We start from the raw sequence: 21,325 nt of genomic DNA, 5'->3' as shown, positions 1-21,325 counted from the left end.
TGGCAATTCTGACGAGTCCTCTCCTGCCTGGGATTCCTCCGATGCATCCTTGCGTGTAACGCCTACTGCTGCTGGCGCTGCTGTTGTTGCTGCTGGGAGTCGATGGTCATCCCAGAGGGGAAGTCGTAAGCCCACTTGTACTACTTCCAGTAAGCAATTGACTGTCCAACAGTCCTTTGCGAGGAAGATGAAATATCACAGCAGTCATCCTGTTGCAAAGCGGATAACTGAGTCCTTGACAACTATGTTGGTGTTAGACGTGCGTCCGGTATCCACCGTTAGTTCACAGGGAACTAGACAATTTATTGAGGCAGTGTGCCCCCGTTACCAAATACCATCTAGGTTCCACTTCTGTAGGCAGGCGATACCGAGAATGTACACGGACGTCAGAAAAAGACTCACCAGTGTCCTAAAAAATGCAGTTGTACCCAATGTCCACTTAACCACGGACATGTGGACAAGTGGAGCAGGGCAGGGTCAGGACTATATGACTGTGACAGCCCACTGGGTAGATGTATGGACTCCCGCCGCAAGAACAGCAGCGGCGGCACCAGTAGCAGCATCTCGCAAACGCCAACTCTTTCCTAGGCAGGCTACGCTTTGTATCACCGCTTTCCAGAATACGCACACAGCTGAAAACCTCTTACGGCAACTGAGGAAGATCATCGCAGAATGGCTTACCCCAATTGGACTCTCCTGTGGATTTGTGGCATCGGACAACGCCAGCAATATTGTGTGTGCATTAAATATGGGCAAATTCCAGCACGTCCCATGTTTTGCACATACCTTGAATTTGGTGGTGCAGAATTTTTTAAAAAACGACAGGGGCGTGCAAGAGATGCTGTCGGTGGCCATAAGAATTGCGGGACACTTTCGGCGTACAGGCACCACGTACAGAAGACTGGAGCACCACCAAAAACTACTGAACCTGCCCTGCCATCATCTGAAGCAAGAAGTGGTAACGAGGTGGAATTCAACCCTCTATATGCTTCAGAGGTTGGAGGAGCAGCAAAAGGCCATTCAAGCCTATACAATTGAGCACGATATAGGAGGTGGAATGCACCTGTCTCAAGCGCAGTGGAGAATGATTTCAACGTTGTGCAAGGTTCTGATGCCCTTTGAACTTGCCACACGTGAAGTCAGTTCAGACACTGCCAGCCTGAGTCAGGTCATTCCCCTCATCAGGCTTTTGCAGAAGAAGCTGGAGGCATTGAAGAAGGAGCTAAAAGGGAGCGATTCCGCTAGGCATGTGGGACTTGTGGATGCAGCCCTTAATTCGCTTAACAAGGATTCACGGGTGGTCAATCTGTTGAAATCAGAGCACTACATTTTGGCCACCGTGCTCGATCCTAGATTTAAAACCTACCTTGGATCTCTCTTTCCGGCAGACACAAGTCTGCTGGGGTGCAAAGACCTGCTGGTGACAAAATTGTCAAGTCAAGCGGAACGCGACCTGTCAACATCTCCTCCTTCACATTCTCCCGCAACTGGGGGTGCGAGGAAAAGGCTCAGAATTCCGAGCCCACCCGCTGGCGGTGATGCAGGGCAGTCTGGAGCGACTGCTGATGCTGACATCTGGTCCGGACTGAAGGACCTGACAACGATTACGGACATGTCGTCTACTGTCACTGCATATGATTCTCTCAACATTGAAAGAATGGTGGAGGATTATATGAGTGACCGCATCCAAGTAGGCACGTCACACAGTCCGTACTTATACTGGCAGGAAAAAGAGGCAATTTGGAGGCCCTTGCACAAACTGGCTTTATTCTACCTAAGTTGCCCTCCCACAAGTGTGTACTCCGAAAGAGTGTTTAGTGCCGCCGCTCACCTTGTCAGCAATCGGCGTACGAGGTTACATCCAGAAAATGTGGAGAAGATGATGTTCATTAAAATGAATTATAATCAATTCCTCCGCTGAGACATTGACCAGCAGCAATTGCCTCCACAAAGTACACAGGGAGCTGAGATGGTGGATTCCAGTGGGGACGAATTGATAATCTGTGAGGAGGGGGATGTACACGGTGATATATCGGAGGATGATGATGAGGTGGACATCTTGCCTCTGTAGAGCCAGTTTGTGCAAGGAGAGATTAATTGCTTCTTTTTTGGTGGGGGTCCAAACCAACCCGTCATATCAGTCACAGTCGTGTGGCAGACCCTGTCACTGAAATGATGGGTTGGTTAAAGTGTGCATGTCCTGTTTATACAACATAAGGGTGGGTGGGAGGGCCCAAGGACAATTCCATCTTGCACCTCTTTTTTCTTTTATTTTTCTTTACGTCATGTGCTGTTTGGGGAGGGTTTTTTTGAAGGGACATCCTGCGTGACACTGCAGTGCCACTCCTAGATGGGCCCGGTGTTTGTGTCGGCCACTAGGGTCGCTAATCTTACTCACACAGCTACCTCATTGCGCCTCTTTTTTTCTTTGCGTCATGTGCTGTTTGGGGAGGGTTTTTTGGAAGGGACATCCTGCGTGACACTGCAGTGCCACTCCTAGATGGGCCAGGTGTTTGTGTCGGGCACTTGGGTCGCTGAGCTTAGTCACACAGCTACCTCATTGCACCTCTTTTTTTCTTTGCGTCATGTGCTGTTTGGGGAGTGTTTTTTGGAAGGGCCATCCTGCGTGACACTGCAGTGCCACTCCTAGATGGGCCAGGTGTTTGTGTCGGCCACTAGGGTCGCTTAGCTTAGTCATCCAGCGACCTCGGTGCAAATTTTAGGACTAAAAATAATATTGTGAGGTGTGAGGTATTCAGAATAGACTGAAAATGAGTGGAAATTATGGTTTTTGAGGTTAATAATAATATGGGATCAAAATGACCCCCAAATTCTATGATTTAAGCTGTTTTTTAGGGTTTTTTGAAAAAAACACCTGAATCCAAAACACACCCGAATCCGACAAAAAAAATTCGGTGAGGTTTTGCCAAAACGCGGTCGAACCCAAAACACGGCAGCGGAACCGAACCCAAAACCAAAACACAAAACCCGAAAAATTTCAGGCGCTCATCTCTAGGAAATATACTGGGCATTGCTGGAAGGTGGCTGTTCAGACGCATAAAGATAGTCCATCTTATGGAAGTGTTGCTGGTGTGTCAAGAGAGTGATTAAGTATACACAGATCCTTAAATATTCAGACCAAAAATCTGCACCTACTGTAGGTCTGGTGCCACCGATAGTGGTGTCCAAAGATGCTCCAAGCAGTATAATACCATCTGAAGATGCTCAATGTTGGCATCTCAGTCCTTGCATAGCCAGACACACTTGTATACAAAGTAGAGCCAGGGTTAGGCTGAATGTAAAAATGTATGTGTGATTAGAAACTAAATGGCATATTTACAATTTGTAATTTTACTTCATGAGCTTAATGAGTGCTCTTATTGAGATCATGCTGACTTCTATCAGTGTTGTGTGGTCACTAATATGTAAAGTATTGATCCCATGTCTCTGGACTTAAATTCAGCTGTCCTTCTTTGACTCAAGAAATGTCTCTGGTGCGTGTACTTGAGAGGGGGTTGTGCTTGAGAAAGCGGGAAGGGGAAAGGGAAGGGGGGATGGAGACAATACAGTGTAACCTAGACTTTTGCAGCATTTGGCAAATTGATTTTTCAGTTTCCAGTTTTCTTAATTGGGGAATATTTTTTGTAGAAATCTTATTCCAGTTTGGCATGTAAGCGTTATGTTCCTGGGTATACATATAAGTATTCCTATATGATTATGGTTCCTTCTCTTACAGACAAAACAAGAAGAAAAGGCTGCAGTGAATAAGCAGAAAGGTAAAGTACTGTAGTAGTGTGTGATAAATGCCATCTTGCTGGTCCCAAACTGATTAGCTATGCATATATTCATGTGTCTTTACTTTCTTTTCACATAACCCAGACACACTATGCACCCAGACAATCGGCCACTGCATCATTATCCTATATAATAATTGGCTTAAGCTGGTCCTCACCTCTGGGGGGAATTCAAGTATTTTGCATGGCAGCGGCCACTAGATGGCACCCAATGGAGCAAGTGCGGGGAGAATATACAAACCTTACACCATTAGGTGGGCATTGAACCGAAGAACTCAGTACTGTGAGGCAGTAATGCTAGCCATTACATCAACTGTGCTGCCCATTTTCAGGGCCATATTTATTACTTTTCGGGTTCTACGCCCGATAATTACAATTTTTTTTATATTGCGGCAATATGAAATTTAAGGATTGTTAGGATGTATTAAAAACACCCACAGGAACAGGATCACCAGAAGTGTCCATCCCAGTGGTGAGTAAGAAAGGGAAGTGATCACTAAATGTGATCACATCCCTTCTTTCTTGGGACCCTGCGTCGTCAATGTGCTTATATGGGGGGGGGGGGGGGGGAGGGGGGTAATTTACAGGGAGAGATTCTTCAGATCCCTCTCCTGGTAAATGACGTGATAAGTCTCCTATAGGCTGCAATGGCTAACACCATCTAAAAATGACATTAGCTACCGGTGCAAATTCCACAATAAATGCACCCCCATAGAAAGCTATTGGTGCTACTTCTATAATGGAAAATTGGAGACGGCATCAGATAGCTCAGATATCTGCTGTGGTCCCTCGACTCTTTCGTACATACATTTGAGGGATAATTAATATTTGCAGGCACTCCCGGAAATTGGGCGCTTTTGGGGTATATACCACAAATATTCATTGATAAAGAGGCCACTAAGTGTACAGATGCTTACTTTATTAATTTCTGGAATGATTTCACTGATTTCTTTGTATTTATGGAGCTAATTATAAATATAAAAAATTAGAAAATTTGAAAAAAGGGCTTACCCCTGAGTATACCACAAAATATTATTCAGCGTATTAATAATAGGATGAAAAGCTAAATGGACAGAGAGGGACTATATCAGTGGTCAGGGAACAGGGGTAAATTACCAGAGAAACAGCCCCGTCCAGCACACGATGTGACGTGCTGACTTCACACCGCACTCCCTCATGCCCGCCCTGTGCTGTGCTCCTGGCCGCCCTGTGCTGTGCTCCTGGCCACGGTGTGACGTGCTAACGTCACACCGCGCTTCCTCATGCCTACCCGTCCTGCACTGTCCTGTCCTCCCGCCCACGGCCCACCAACCCACACACAGAACTTGAAGTGTTCTGTGGCTGACCACTGACGGAGTTCCGCAGGATCAAACAGTGGCCCACATAACAGCGGGAAATTACCACTGACATTACTGAGGTGAGGATGTGACCATCTGTCTCCTAAAAGTCGTGTCCTTCCCCCCTCATCCATCTTTCTTACATTCATTCTGGTGTTTTGGGGAGAAAGTGTTAATTAACCCATTCATTGGCAAAAAATAATTGGCGAAAATAACAAAACAAAAAAATAATAATAATAATTTGCACAATATGCACAAAAATATGCACAATAATATATGATTTCCTTCCTTTCAAATCAAGGGGGTAACGTCGGCATATCTAAATATATTTTGGGGTAAAGGGTAAAAAAGTTCCCTAACACCTGGACTATATGAAGGAGTAGCCCACACCAGCAAAGATTTGTGGGCTTGAACAGATATAAGCTTCCCATACAAAGCATGGAGAGGCCTACTTATCTGCAACAGCAGGCAGGCCATACACAGACTGGCCCAGCAGTGCAGTCATGTAACTCTCACCACTCCAGTACAGTATCGCCAAGGCAGCCAAGTTCAGCTGCATTGATAAGTGGTATTTTATCAATGCAATTAGCAATAATAACAAATAAAATCAGACATATGGCCATATAATAATAAATAGACCATCAGTGACAGTATAGCTGATGTGGTGTTTTGTATGAAAACCTACCACACAGACACAGAACTTCAGTTGATTAAACATATCTAATCATCTATATATTTGCATGCATTTACTTTTTAAAAAATAAGGGATCGGATTGTATATATGTTTTTGGATTCTCTACCTTGTGTTTGTATGTACCCTTTTGCTAAGTGAGAAATGGGTGGTCTTCAGGTTGCCGACTGTCGGGATCCCGGCGCACAGTATACCGGCGCCGGAATCCCCGACAGCCGGCATACCGTCAGTTTTTCTCCCTTGTGGGGGTCCCCCCTGGAGGGAGAATAAATAGCGTAGCGCGCCATCGTGCCTGCAGCGTGGCGAGCGCAGCGAGCCCGCAAGGGGCTCATTTGCGCTCACCACGCTGTCGGTATGCCAACGGTCGGGCTTCAGGTGCCGGTATGCTGGTCGCCGGAAGCCCGGCCGCCGGCATACCATACCACACCCGTGAGAAATACATGTTACAATGCTACTTGTTATTTATTTGCATATAAAATATATGGTGTTTGTTAACTAGAGGAAGCATATTATCATGCTTGCTGGCTTTTGAAATGGTGGGTGATTTCCTGGACTCCCGAGAGAGTCTGGCAATCTCCCTTATTCTGGGCCAGGTAGCAAAGTGTTGGGTGAAACCTGGTGTGTTTACTGAATACAGTCAGTAATTTGTATATATGACACAGTGGGGGAGATTCAAATGTTTGAAAAGTCGGCTGGGTGTCTGTTTTTTCCTGTCTATTAGATAGGAAAAAAATAGACTCCCAACTGACTTTTAAAACATTTGAATCTCCCGCAGTATGACATACTTAATAAAACTAATAACACGGTTTGCAATTTAAGATAGTAGCAGCCAAAAAAGTATAACCATTAATTCTGTTGATTGACTATACAAAATGAAAGAGTAGTACGCACAAAACTCTGTTAAATAAAGCATAAAAGTGACAGAAGTGTTTAGCAGTATGCAGTTATGAAATAATGTGACAGATCTCTACCAGCATCCAAACCAAGGGAAATCTATCTGCACAGTAATCTGGGGGCACTGTGTTACATTGTAAATGCTATCAGATGTCTGCTTCCTTGAGATTAACTGATCTGTGTGCTGCTGCTGCTGCTATTTTTATATATATATATATATATATATATATATATATATATAAAAATGTTATGCAACAAAAAGTGGTGATGGATAGATAATGACAGGTTCTCCTTTACATTATGTGGACATTATTGCAAATGTCAAGACAACACATATCTTGAGGTAAGCATTTGCATTACACAGTGTTTCTTCTCTGAATTAACCTGGGGCTAATGAATGAATTGATGTATTATACACTTTTTGAACATAAAGTGATTAATTGATATCCGAGGGAATTGGTAAAGGGGTCCATATGAGATGGGATTGTGATGGACAGTTAGGTTATTAGGTTAGACATAAGTAATTGACCCTATACAGCAGTGTGCATGGGCACTTGGCGATTGGGACAGTCGTGAATCTGGTCACATGATGGCTTCCTTTGCATATGTATGTGGCCATTGTTCTCTAATGTGCACTATGGTACGTACTCAAATTGAACAAGGACATATGTATATGTGTAAGCAAATAAAATAAAGATCCAGCCGCTCAGAAATACTGGGCCGATCAATGTCCCCCTGATAAAACTGGTAACTTTATAGCAGTGCAGTAGAATAAGATCCGGTGGGCAGGACGTAGCAAGCATTGCATTTTGCTTGTGATGCATCCCGCCACTCTCCGCATGCATATCGGCGCATGCTAATGCCGCATGCATGGAGAAAATCACAAAGGACAGCTCTTGCGGTAAGAGCTATCCTTTGTGATAAAAGGACTTCCAGGTTTAGGACCTGGAGCCCTAGATGCGCATGCGTCGAGTGATGCGTTCGCCTCGTGTGTGGCGGGAGGGATCCTGTCAGAAGGGGTAGCGCAATAAAAGCCCATAGGCATTGTCCACCACATACAAACCCCGGAATCTATCGCATTCCGGGGCTTGATGCATATGTGTTATGCAGCCAAACCTCCGGAAACTGCATTTTTGGAGGCAGTTTTCTGCTTGCTGCATCCTCCCCTGTATGAGAGATGCTGTGCAGGGAAGCTGTTGCCAAGTAATGGCATATACATACCCTGAGTTTAAAAATCGTAAGCTTACGAGCAGGGCCTTCCTACTTCTATGACTGTCTGTTATTACTCAGTCTTGCTTTTTCACTGTTTCCAATTATTTTGTTTTATGTTATTGCTGTTTCCAATTGTAAAGCACAACAGAATTTGCTGCACTATATAAGAAAGCATTAATAAATAAAATAAATAAATAAAACCGGTACGGATGAGGAAAGGGGGCACGCCATGGGTAAAGGGGGCGTGCAGCAGCACTGCAGTAGAAAGCTATAGAGATTAGGAGACACTGCTCCCAGTACATTCCCTGTTTTGGCTGGCATAGACCATGAAAAAGCGGTACAATTGGAGGGTGTATATAGTACTGGGCTAAGAACATGCATAGTAGCATATCCTACAATTAATCTTACACATGCAGTACAAAGTATGACATTAATTTGCATTTCCTAAACCTGTACATTTCTCCAGTATCCATTATTCTTCTGGTACTGTTGGCCTGTGCTTTCCACTTTTGTGTGAACCCAATTTGATCATATATTGTCCAGAATAGCCATCAATTCACAATGCAACAGTGCACTATACAAATGCAGGCTGTCTCCTTCTTTGTCTTTTGTCTTGTGCTGAGCTTTCCTATAAACAAGAAGGGATGGGCTTGTAGAAGGGCTTATCTTGGAAATATCTGCAGGGATTTTAGCATTACACTATGGAGCAAGAATAGACCTGTACTAAAGTTGTCATTGAAGCTTCTCATAGATAAGGATGTGTCACTCTTGCAATGACATTTAACAAGTATAGTAAAATGTAGTATTGCCTATAAGAATGCATAAACATGAGAAGGTATTCCCTTGTAAAGTTTTATATGCATGTTTTTAATGCATAGTGACTAACATAGTTGTCGAGGTTGAAAAAAGACAATTTGTCCATCGAGTTAAACTTATATTTGATCTTCTGCTATGCTCTTGTTTTGCTTTTACTGCCCCACATACTACCATACATTATTATTACAGATTATATCCTTGGATGCCTTTTTCTGCTAAAAATTTGTCTAACCCTTTTTTAAACTCAGACATTACAACATTCTCTGGCAGAGAATTCCATATCTTTACTGTGAAGAAACCCTTCCTTCGCTGGGTATGAATCTTCCTCTCCTCGAACCTTAGGGGGTGACCGCGTGTCCTGTGTACAGATCTCTTGATAAGCAAATCGCCTGATAGTTCCATGTATTGACCTTTAATGTATTTGTAAATATTAATCATGTCTCCTCTTAAGGCCCATACACATTAGACGATGTCGCTCTGTGAGCGACATCGTCTAACGTTTCCCCCTCCCGGGCCGGCCGGTCGGCGGCCGCCTGTACACACTGAGCGATATGACAGCTCATATCGCTCAGTGACGTCACGCCCCCGCCAGCCCTGCATGAAGGTCGTGGACGACAGTCCACATCCTTCATGCATGCCCTACCGACAGCGACGATCGTTGCCGACCCGCGGGGCCGCGCATCGGTCGTTGCTGGCGGCACACACTTGACGATAAAATGAGCGACGTCGCTCAAGGAGGGGGAAAATGAGCAACGTCGCTCATTTTATCGTTAAGTGTGTATGGACCTTTAGACGCCTCTTTTCTAATGTAAACATATCTGACCTAGTAAGCTTTTCCTCATAATCCAATGACTCTTAGCCCTTAATCAACTTCTCTGTACCTTTTCAAGTTCCATGATGTGCAGTATATTTTGTAGTGTGGTGCCCAGAACTGTATACTATACTCTAGATGCGGCTGTACCAATGATTTATACAGTGGCAGGATCATACTGGCTTCCCTTGTCTCTATTCCCCGTTTTATGCATGCTAATACCGTATTGGCCTTTGCTGCTGACCCTGACATTGGGCACTGCTAAGTCTACTGTCAATGAGCACCCCCAAATCCTTCTCCATTACCGATTTTCCTACATTTACCCCATTTAATTTATGCATGTTTGTTTTTGGCCCCAAAATACATAACTTTACATTTCTCAATTTTAAACTTCATACTTCACTTAACTGCCCAAACATCCAGTTTAATTAAGTTGTTCTGCAGAGAGTCTACATCCTGATCTGATTTAATTATATCTTACACAGTTTAGTGTCATCTACAAAAATGGACACTTTGCTCTCAAGACCATCTCCTATGTCATTAATATGTTAAACAGAAGTGGGCCTAGTGCAGAACCTTGGGGTCCACCACTTAATACTGTAGCCCAGCTTGAAAATGTTCCATTGACCACCACTCTCTGTTTCCTATTTTCCAGCCAATTTTTGACCCAAGTACAAATGTTGCTTCCTAGCCAAAGCTCTCTTAATTTATAAAACAACCTCATGTGAGGCACTGTGTCAAAAGCTTTAGCAAAATCTAAAGATCACATCCACAACTTTTCCCAGGTCTAAGTTTTCACTCACTTCTTCATAGACGCTAATTAAGTTAGTTTGACATGACCTATCCCTCACAAACCCATGCTTGTTCTTACTAATGGTCTTGTAGCACACTATGTACTCCTGAATGCTATCTCTTAATATGCCTTCCAATATTTTCCAAACTATAGATGTCAGACTTACCGGTCTATAATTTCCAGGATGTGTCTTATTTCCCTAAATAATGGCACTACATCTGCTATTCTCCAGTCCCTCTGTACTGAGCCTAATGTAATTGAATCTTTGAAAATGAAGTATAATGGCCTTGCTATTTCTGGTCTTAGCTCCATTAGAACCCTTGGGTGTAGTCCATCAAGCCCCGGAGAATTATTAATCTTAATTTTAAGTAAACGCTCACGGACTTCATCCTCACTCAAACAATTATTTTGTAATGGGACATTATGATTTCTGTTGTTATGTAATGTTCCCACCATTTTTTCCTCTCTAGTAAATACTGACAAAAAGAATTTGTTCAATTTCTCTGCTTTTTCATTGTCATCGTTAATCAATTTGCCTAACTCACTTTTTAAGGGTCCTCAACATATAATTACAATTTACAGTGACACTTTGTAACTGGGCAGGTGCATTTATACACATCATCACGGGCACACCATATACCAGGCAGATGTAGATGACCTCTGCACAAGAGCTACCATGCAATGCCAAGACCACTGGATAGGATTGTGATACAGTGCTATCACACACTGAACAGTATCATAATACAATGCTATCACACACTGGACAGGATCATAATACAATGCTATCACACACTGGACAGGATCATAATACAATCCTATCATACACTGGACAGGATCGTAATACAATGCTATCACACACTGGACAGGATCGTAATACAATGCTATCACACATTGGACAGGATCGGAATACAATGCTATCACACACTGGACAGGATCATAATACAATGCTATCACACACTGGACAGTATCATAATACAATGCTATCACACACTGGACAGGGTCATGATACAATGCTATCATACACTGGACAGGATCATAATACAATGCTATCTCACACTGGACAGGATCATAATACAGTGCTATCACACACTGGACAGTATCATAATACAATGCTATCACACACTGGACAGGATCATAATACAATGCTATCACACACTGGACAGGATCATAATACAATGCTATCTCACACTGGACAGGATCATAATACTATGCTATCACACACTGGACAGTATCGCAATACAACGCTATCAACTCTGGACATGATTGTAATACAACGCTATCACACACTGGACAGGATCATAATACAATGTTATCATACACTGGACAGGATCGTCATACAGTGCTATCACGCACTGTACAGGATCATAATACAATGCTATCACATACTGGACAGGATCATAATACAAAGATATCACACTCTGCACAGGATCGTAATACAATGCTATCACACTCTGGACAGGATCGTAATACAATGCTATCACACTGGACAGTATCGTAATACAACGCTATCAAACTCTACACAGGATTGTAATACAATGCTATCACATTCTGCACAGGATCGTAATACAATGATATCACACTCTGCACAGGATCGTAAAACAATGCTATTAAACACAAAGTTAAACTAAAACTAAAATTCTTACATTTTAAAGGGAACATGGGTAATTTATACTGATTTACATATCTGTACTAATAGCTTCATTTATTGACAGATTTTTAAATAATGTCTACTATAGGCAACATTGCTGCTAATAGGGTAGTGTATTTCATTGTGTAAGTGGAGAGAAACTGCAGACTTGCAGAAAAATATTCCGTGTGCATGACACGAGACATTTTTATGAGGAAACCAACATACATATTAAGAAATAGCATTTTACTGTGCAGTTAGATACAGTATATATGATCGGTTTGGGATTGAAATGCCAGCGGTCAGGATGCCGGTGGTCTGAATACCGACCGCGGCAGGGGAAGCTAAATTTACTTACCTCCCCCGGTCCACTAACCCTCCCTTCCAGGAGCCTAAACCAAACCCTCCTTCCCCCGCAGCATCCCTGGGGGGGGGGGGGGTGCCTAAACTTAACCCCCCCTCCCCTCAGCCTAAACCTAACCTCCCCTCCCGGTCCGCAGCCTAACCCTAACCCTTCCCCTGCAGCCTAAACCTAACCTCCCCCACCCACACATGGTTTACCTTTTCTGCGGCCCGTTGGGTGCTCGCTCGGGATCCCATCGGTCACGATTCCGGCACCGGGCTGGTGACCCTGTTCGGGATGCCGGTGTCGGCATTCCAAGTAGTGTTGAGATTCCTGTGTCTGTATTTTGACTGCCAGGATCCCGACCACCGGGATCCTGAACGAATCTCCTATGATCTCCTGTCCATTATTTTAGGGCTGCAGAATGCTCATGGCAGCTGGGTACAGTGTCAGACTGGGGCATGAAGGGCTCACTGGGGGAATGCAGTGGTAAGGGCTCATGCACAGGGATGTGGCTAGCCAACACAGGGGCTTGGCTAACCAACACAGAGGCTTGGCTAACCATGAGAGTGTATGGTCTGAGCCCATTTATAAATATATTCCATCCATGCATGATAATTTACCAGATTAATGCACTGTAGAAAATGCATAGTCCTGTGCAGTATAAAGGAACATGTATAATGTGTAATTCAAGTGCACAGTCTGGAACCTGATCCCTAGAGACGGGGGAGGGTCCTCAGGCACTGGAGCCCACCGGGCGTTGCCCCTGTGGGCCAGTCCAACCCTGGCTGGGTAACTGTTAAATCAAGAATCTTCATAGATTGTTTTATAAATATGGTCTAAACAGGATAATTTATCAGGAGTTATTTAAGACATATTTAACTCTCAAGATTTAAGAGTTATAGTTTCCAAAAAAAACCTCTGTATAACTAAATGAAGGGGGTAATGTATGTTGATGTTTGTTTCAGATACCTGCTTATTGTCACCTGGCTTTCAGAGTATATTTAGATATGCCTTGTGTAAGAAACAGCCAGTCAATTATATTTTATCGCCCAAACCACAGATGCTAATATATTGTGATATAGGACCCTGTTCAGGTTGGGTCGCTAATCTTGCTAAAAGTAGTTACTGTGATCAAATAGTTGCCGCCCAGAAAAAACGCCCATGGCAGAAACTGTGAATGCATCGCAATGCGCAATGTGATCGCATAACCATACGCAAATACCAGAACATTAAAAGTTTTTCCATCTGCGCCAGACAAGGTCGTCCACAATTCGGCATACACAAGTGGCTGGAAGTGGTCATCATTGACGCCAGAGACCCACCCGAAAAATGCATTGCCATGCCTGCGTTTCTACAAACACACCCACAAAATGTTTTCTCCCCTAAACACTGGCTTTTTACTGTCAATCAAATTGTGATTGCATTGAATCACAATGCATTTGCAGAAACAATCGCTAATCGTGGGTGCACAGGAGCAATGCGAATGCTGCACATGTGCAGTCGTTCGATAATCGGCCACATTGTGCGATCCAACCTGAATAGGGTCCATATTCCTTTGGCTAGAAAGGATCATGTGTGTCCTGGTATATTCATTATAGTGATATTACAGTAAAGCAATACTTGCCATAATCTATGTTTGGGAGTTCTCTGTACAAATGTGTAGCCAGTAGAACACATAAAAAATTAGTCATCTACAATATATATATGTAGATGGGAGGTAGTTATGCTGTTGAAAGACCAAATGTTGAGCGCAGAATGCATACTCAGGAGTAATATAATTTACAGCATTTTTATTGTGTCGGCATTACTGTAAATACAGCATAATGCATTACCATCAGGATTATAATTCTTATGCCAATATGAAGTTGATTTTCCATTGTGACGTCAGACTCAAAATATTTGATTAAAAATTGACTTTTGATTGTGTACTATTGAGACTGATTCTTCTCCTCTACACTGTTGACTTTGTGTGGGACACCAGTGACTCCATGGGCGAGATTCAAATGTATTTGTGGGCGACAGCCACTAGTTGGCCCCCAACGAAGCTATTCAAAAGTAGCTCCATTCGGGTGCGATCGGCTGCCGGCATCTACATTTCAGCTTGCACCCGCTGGGGGTGGCGAGCTGAAATGTGTGAAACGTGATCCATTTGGTCTCCCAAAGAGCACTTTTCCTGATTGCGCCTATTAGTTTAGTCGGGTTTAGGCGCTTTACGCAGCTAAACCTGACACTAATGGGCGCGATCAGCGCAATAGGGTACACCAATTGTATATTGCCCCCTGCGATCTCCCGTCACTTTAGACGGAGATCGGGGGCGATAACAATTGAATTCCCCCCATGTCTTGCTGACACTTATGCCATTTTCCACATTCTTCAGAAATCCATTATTTAGATCTGTGCCCTCACCATTATGCCTGTTGTTATGATAGATCTTCGACATAGTCACAGAGCTATACAATATGGAGCAGGAAAGAGTATATAAACAAATAAAACATGGTGATTTAAGTCAAGGCCTCTGCTTAATGTTGAAGCATCAATATAATCAGATTACAAAGGTAAAATGTAATAAAATTTCTCAGTTGTATCTATTACATTATTACTTTTTCTTTATTTTTATCCATAGATTCTACAGTATTTCACACCAATGAGCTGGCCAGGGTTATGTTTGACTATGTTCCTTCAATGCCAGATGAGCTTGCTCTGAAAAAGGGGGATGTGGTATCAGTTATCAGCAAGGTATGGTGATCCCAATCTGTTATCCAAGCAATGCTCAACTAATTAATGCATTTATACGCGGCATCACAAATTATGTAAAACATCTACTTTAACCATTTACCTTGCTAATATTTTTTCCAAAAATGCCCCCAAAATTTGTATTTAAATTATGTAAATAATAGCTATTTAAACCTGATTCAGTATATTGTTTTAACAAATATTCAGATTTGGTGATGAAAATTTGTTAATTAAAAATAACATTTTCTGAACATATTTGTAAAAATAGTTTTACAGTTACAAAAAAAACCCAAACCCTACTGTTTTATATAGGAAGAATAGAAGCTAAGAAGCCAGCAGTGGGGTGTGGACGATTCATTGTGAAGGGGAGGGAAGAGGGTACTAGGTAGGAACGGAGGTGGGGAGCTGAGGGGCTTAGACTGTGCCTTGTGAGTCTGAAGTCAGCTGGAAGATTACCTTTCAGCAGTCTCTGGTGGGTGTATCTAATCAGATGCAATCGTATCAGGAAATGGGACAGGGTATCAGGGAGGCAAAGGGTTAATTCATCTTTCATATTTAGAAACATTATTATTACTTTGCCTCCTATGTCTCAATTACTGACAGCCCCTCCCTAGTGCTAATGATATTCAGATGTTCCAACAGTCTCAAAATAATGATCGCCCCAGGCAAGGTAAATTAAAATGTAATTACTAAAGCAACCTTACCAGTTTTAAAACACAAAGACGACTTCAAAATACTTTATGGAACTTGAACTAGCAGCCTCACTAACTCTATGAAGCTGGATGTAATTGTCAGTTTAAAACCATTGCAGCTAAGTAGATTCATGTAGTGCGTGGCTCCAGTCACCACAGTCTCTGCCCTGCCCCCAGCTTCTACAGGCCCCACCCCCTCTCTGCTGTTCCCCACCCCATCCGCACTGTAGTGGCTCCATCCCACCCCCCATTTCCGGCTCCATTGCTGCTGTGAGAGAATATGAATATAGCGCCAGTATATTCTGTTGCACTTTACAGTTTAAAACAAAACAGTAATAAAAAAAGACTGAGTATGTTGAATAATCTAATACCGCTTTCAGATTGCAAATGCTGGATCCCACCCGGTATTAGAAACGTGTCCTTACCGGGTGGGATCCGGCATTTGCTCTATTTTGGTGGCTTTCCGGCCCGGCAATATACCGGGTCGGTTGCCATAGCAGCGGGGGGACGCAGCAGCAGGGGCGGGGGGGAGGTGGCGCTGAGAGTTAAGCTCATCTCCTGCGCCGCCTCTCCCTATGCTGTGAATGGGAGCCGTGTCGCATCGAAACGGCTCCCATTCACACTGCGCCTGACCCGGTATTCAACCTGGTAATAACCCTTCTTTTTTACCGGGTTGAATTACCGGGTCAGGCGACCCGCTAATTCGGCCAAAGTGCTTTAACATCGCACACTGACCCGTTTCGACACGGCAATATGCCGTGTCGATACCGGGTTATTTGTGCGATGTGAAAGGGGTATTAGCTTTCTATGTTTTCCAAATCTCAAATGAATTACAAAATATGTTTCTGCACTGCAGGAGACAGAAGATGAGGGTTGGTGGCGAGGAGAACTTAAAGGAAAAATTGGCTTGTTTCCAGATAATTTTGTGATAACAATACCTCCAGATTTACCAAATGTAAGTAGAGCTGATTTAAGCATGTATGGCCCCCATGTGATTATTTATCCATCAAAATTCATTTAAGGGGTATATTCAATTAATGCTGATTTTTCCGACAGTTGGAAAATCGGCACTAATTCGACCACAGTGTACTCAATAAGCAGGTGTTTTCGCCCGTTTTTTAATCCATTTTCGCCCATGCCTTTTCGTTGTTTTTTGTCATGGGCAAAAACGGACGAAAATGCCTTCAAATTCGACAAAACACGTGGATCGGTGGCAAATTCACCGATCCACATGGTTTTCGCCCCCGTGCAGATTTTTTGACCAGTTTTGAATGTAAATTCGACCTTAAAACGGGTGAAAAATGTTCTAATTGAATACCCCCCTAAGTGTAAAAGCTGACATTGGTGCACAGGTCCATTTCAGCTTGTAAGCCAACACTAGGATATGATTGGTGAATGAGCATAGCTAAGTGGGGATGCTCAATCCATCCACTTACTGTTTCTCAAAGAGGTTTGATGAATTGGTATACAAATTTGCTCAAATTTGTAGCAGTCTGAATGATTAAAAATATGTAACTACAATATGTAGACAAAAGTGATTGGACACTGACAGCAAATAGATCGAGATTTTATTGATGTCAGTACTTTGTAGGTCCGCCACATGCAGTGATTGCTACCCCTTCTTGGCAAACAAGTTCCTGGACAACAACAGGCAGTATACTTTGCCATTCCGCCTTAAGTACAGTGATTAACTGCAACACTCAAGAGGTCGAGTGGGTCTAGAATGCACCCTTCGCTCCAATTAGTTCTAGAGTTTCTCAGTGGGCTTAAGATCTGGACTCTGAGCTGGCCAGTCCATCCTGGTTACAAAATTTTCTGCATACCAGTCCAGACACATGACATCACGCAGCCTACAATGACCCCCTTTTCAAACTTGGTAAGCCATTTCATTAGCAATTGATCTAATCAGTGCCCCTCTACCCATTTTATACCTTCATGAACAAGTGTCTGCTGCAGGAGCACACTTTGGAACAAGTTGGGCCACGTTTGCACTTGTTCGTATAAGTCCATCCCATGAATACAGCACACTGTAGCTTTCTAGGATTCCAATTATGCTTATTTGTAAGATTGAAAGGTGAACTTTGTTGTGTTTGTAGTTTTAATGAAAAACTTTAAAAAAGCTCTTTATTATTCAAGAATATTATTTAAATTGGGTTAAAATATTTACAAAACACTTTAAATGTGAAACGAAAACAGCAAAACTCGTACACAAATGTAGAACTGTGAACCTCCAACGCAATCAGTGATCTCTGACTTTGAACAGAAAATACACTGCAGAAGTTATACTGTGAGTGACAAAACTGTGCCATGTATGGCCACATTAAGCAGTGGTAAAGAATGCTATCTTAATATTGTAAAGTCACTTAGGGTTCATGCTATGTGATAACTGCAAGAAATAGACGTGAAACATCCTGTCAAAGAGCCTAGTAATGCACACACAGCCCATACCACTTCCTGTTACATTGCACAATACAGCAATACAATCTGTTACCCTACATTATAACCTGCACACCCACTTTAATAAGCATTTATTTATTTTTATTGCTCCCTTTTTCACCCTTTTTAACACCTGTTAAGTTAATGTGTTAACGAACGTTAACATGGGTTAATGGACATTAACACACAGAATTTGTGAAAAGTTCACAAAGTTGTGTATTAACAGGGTTGCTTGCGGCACCTGTTAACCTGCTAGTTATCAGGTTTTTTTTTTTTTTGCTTCTGTTCACATGCTTTAAAAAAATCCCAATAAGTTCTGCCAGTGGGGGCTAATTGAACAGGCACGGGGGATCAATTAGCCCGCTAATTGAATTCCCCCCTTAAGATGCAATTATTATTTTTAAATGTGCCTTGGTAAAATGCAAAACACAGAAGTGTTATATAAGTGACGTGACTCGCACCAGGCATCATTATGCCTAATTTGCTAATTTGAACCAATTTCTTGGCAACAAAAATTACTAATGCTAAATTATAGTACACTATTAGCTACTTAGTACACCATTAGTACACTTCATGGTGGCGCTCTAAGTCACGTCAGGCGTCTCACACCGTGTGGCCCAAAAACTGTAAGGGGTATATTCAATAAGAGTCGGATCCATTCCGACATGCATTTGTTGGAATGGATCCGACAACCCCTATTCAAAGAGTGACCAAATTCGACTGTCAGATTTGTCCGCTGCTGCTCACCCGGGTGCTGCTCCTCTCTCACCCCGGCGCTGCTGCTCTCCCTGGCGCTGCTCCTCTCTCACCCCAGCGCTGCTGCTCTCCCCGGCGCTGCTCCTCTCTCACCCCGGCGCTGCTGCTCTCCCCGGCGCTGCTCCACTCTCACCTGGGCTCTGCTGCTCTCCCCGGTGCTGCTTCTCTTTCACCCCAGTGCTGCTGCTCACCCTGGAGAGAGAGGTTATCAGCTGGGCAGGGTGGATGGAGGAGGCGGCGGCAATGTCAATCCGACTTTTTACAGAGTCGGATTGACATTCTCGGAAACGGGACCAAAACCTGTCGGATTTGGTCCCCTTTCCGACAGAAGCATGTGGCTCAGCGGCTATTCCACCGATCCACATGCATTCCGACAGCTTTCCGACAATTCCGGATTTCCCGACTTGTCGGAAAAAACGGGGCCGCATTGAATAGGTTGGAACCCCTTCTGAACTGAACCTGTCATAAACTGCCGTCTTTCCGACAAGACGGCAGTTTCCGACGGGTATTGAATACACCCCTAAGGGTATGTTAATGGTTGGTACAGTATATCAATGTACTGTATCTGTGTTTATAATACAGTTACAAAAATGTTCAGTAATTTATGTTGTACTTTTGAACTTTGTGGCTAATTTATTAAATTCATTACAAATCATTTCATTTGCCAAAAAGACCCTTCTTATTTATAAGAAAAAAGAGTACTATTACCAATTATTGCTTTTTTTCTACATACATTTTTATAATTGTGTATGACCTGTCCCCTATCATTATATCATCTACAAATCATTTTAAATACTGTACATATAAAACAAAAAACTAACAAGACACACAATAAAAATGTAAAAGCTCCCACACCCAAAAATGGTGTAAAGTTCAGTTCACCAAACCATCATTAGTGTCACTGTTGAACTTTTTCTACATAAACTGTTATTATTTTGTGTATGACCACGACGATTATATCATGTTTAAATCTTATATAAAGACAAAACTAGAGCTGGTGTCTGCCAATCATAAACTATGTGGACAAACAGAAATTAATCCTGTCCCTCTCCACACAGTGGAACCAAAGGATGACATAAAACACAATTTACTTAATTCAATATTTCTTTGTACATTTCTCAGTAAGAAACTTTTGGCCTAGGGATATGTGAAAACAATTCTTATGCTCTAGGGCGCTGTGATTTAGAAAAGTTTGGGAACCACTGGCTTAATGCTTTATTAGTCATATGCCATAATCACTTTTATTTTTATTTTTAATGGTTACAGAAAGCCAGCAAGCCTCCTACACGAACTGCAACTTTGAAAGGACCACGTGAGTTAATTGGGACTTTAAATAGCCCAATTTTCCAGATATCATTGAATTGACACCTTTTCATATTAGTTTCTAGAATATGTGATGTTTATTTTGTTGAATTCTGAATAATAAATAGATTGCTATAGGTTTCAGCACAGTGGCGGAACTAGCGAGCGATGGGCCCAGGTGCGACAAAATGCTTTGCCCTCCCTCATCCCATCCAAGTCCACCCCCTCACCCCTGGAGAGGATCTGGTGAGGGGGACCTGTTCAGGGCCAGAGAAATAGATACCTAGCAACAGTGCCGTAACTAGACATTTTAGCACTGTGTGCAAGAAACGGCATCGGAGCCCCAGGTGGTCTTCTGGTTGTCGAATGTCGGGATCCCGGCGCACAGTACACCGTGCCGGAATCCCGACACCCGGCATACCGACATATTTTCTCCCTCGTGGGGGTCCATGACCCCCCTGGAGGGAGTATAAATAGTGTGGCGCGCGTAGCGCGCCACCGTGTCTGCAGCAAAGGGCTCATTTGCGCTCGCCACGCTGTCAGTATGCCGGTAGTCAGGCTCCCGGCGCCGGTATGCTGGTCGCCGGGAGCCCGATTGCCGGCATACCATACTACACCCGGAGCCCCACCCCTGCATGTAAAACAGGGGCAGTGCGCGCCGTGGCGCGCGCAAAAATACATAGGGGCGTGGCTTCATGGGGTAGGGGTGTGGCCACAAAATAATACCAATTAATAAAACGGTGCACAGTAGTCTCCATTATTCATATTACGCCGCACAGTAGCACCACTACACCAGGTAGAGCCCCCTTTACACCGTACAGTGGACAGATTACCCTTTTTACACATTACGGCAGACAGCGTCCCCCTTTTTACACATAACGGCAGACAGCATCCCCCTTTTTACACATTACGGCAGACAGCATCCCCTTTTTACACATAACGGCAGACAGCGTGCCCTTTTTACACATAACGGCAGACAGCATCCCCCTTTTTACACATAACGGCAGACAGCGTCCCCTTTATACACATAACGGCAGACAGCATGCCCTTTTTGCACATTACGGCAGACAGCGTCCCTCTTTTTA

At 43.2% G+C, this 21,325-nt stretch overlaps 1 protein-coding gene across 3 annotated transcripts in view; it reads left to right on the top strand.

Annotated features, from left to right (window-relative positions):
- Positions 1 to 21,325, top strand: part of SH3D21 (SH3 domain containing 21) — a 228,756-nt gene that overhangs the window by 89,496 nt on the left and 117,935 nt on the right. For all 3 annotated transcript variants that reach the window (XM_063954398.1, XM_063954394.1, XM_063954397.1), the window contains exons 7-10: positions 3,737 to 3,776; positions 14,945 to 15,057; positions 16,603 to 16,701; positions 20,205 to 20,250. In XM_063954398.1, the coding sequence (XP_063810468.1) occupies positions 3,737 to 3,776; positions 14,945 to 15,057; positions 16,603 to 16,701; positions 20,205 to 20,250 (298 nt within the window). The remainder of the gene's footprint in view (positions 1 to 3,736; positions 3,777 to 14,944; positions 15,058 to 16,602; positions 16,702 to 20,204; positions 20,251 to 21,325) is intronic.

The sequence above is a fragment of the Pseudophryne corroboree genome, chromosome 2, assembly GCF_028390025.1.
Source record: "Pseudophryne corroboree isolate aPseCor3 chromosome 2, aPseCor3.hap2, whole genome shotgun sequence".
NCBI classification, from domain to species: Eukaryota; Metazoa; Chordata; class Amphibia; order Anura; family Myobatrachidae; genus Pseudophryne; species Pseudophryne corroboree.
This window is presented reverse-complemented; position numbering and strand designations above follow the sequence as displayed.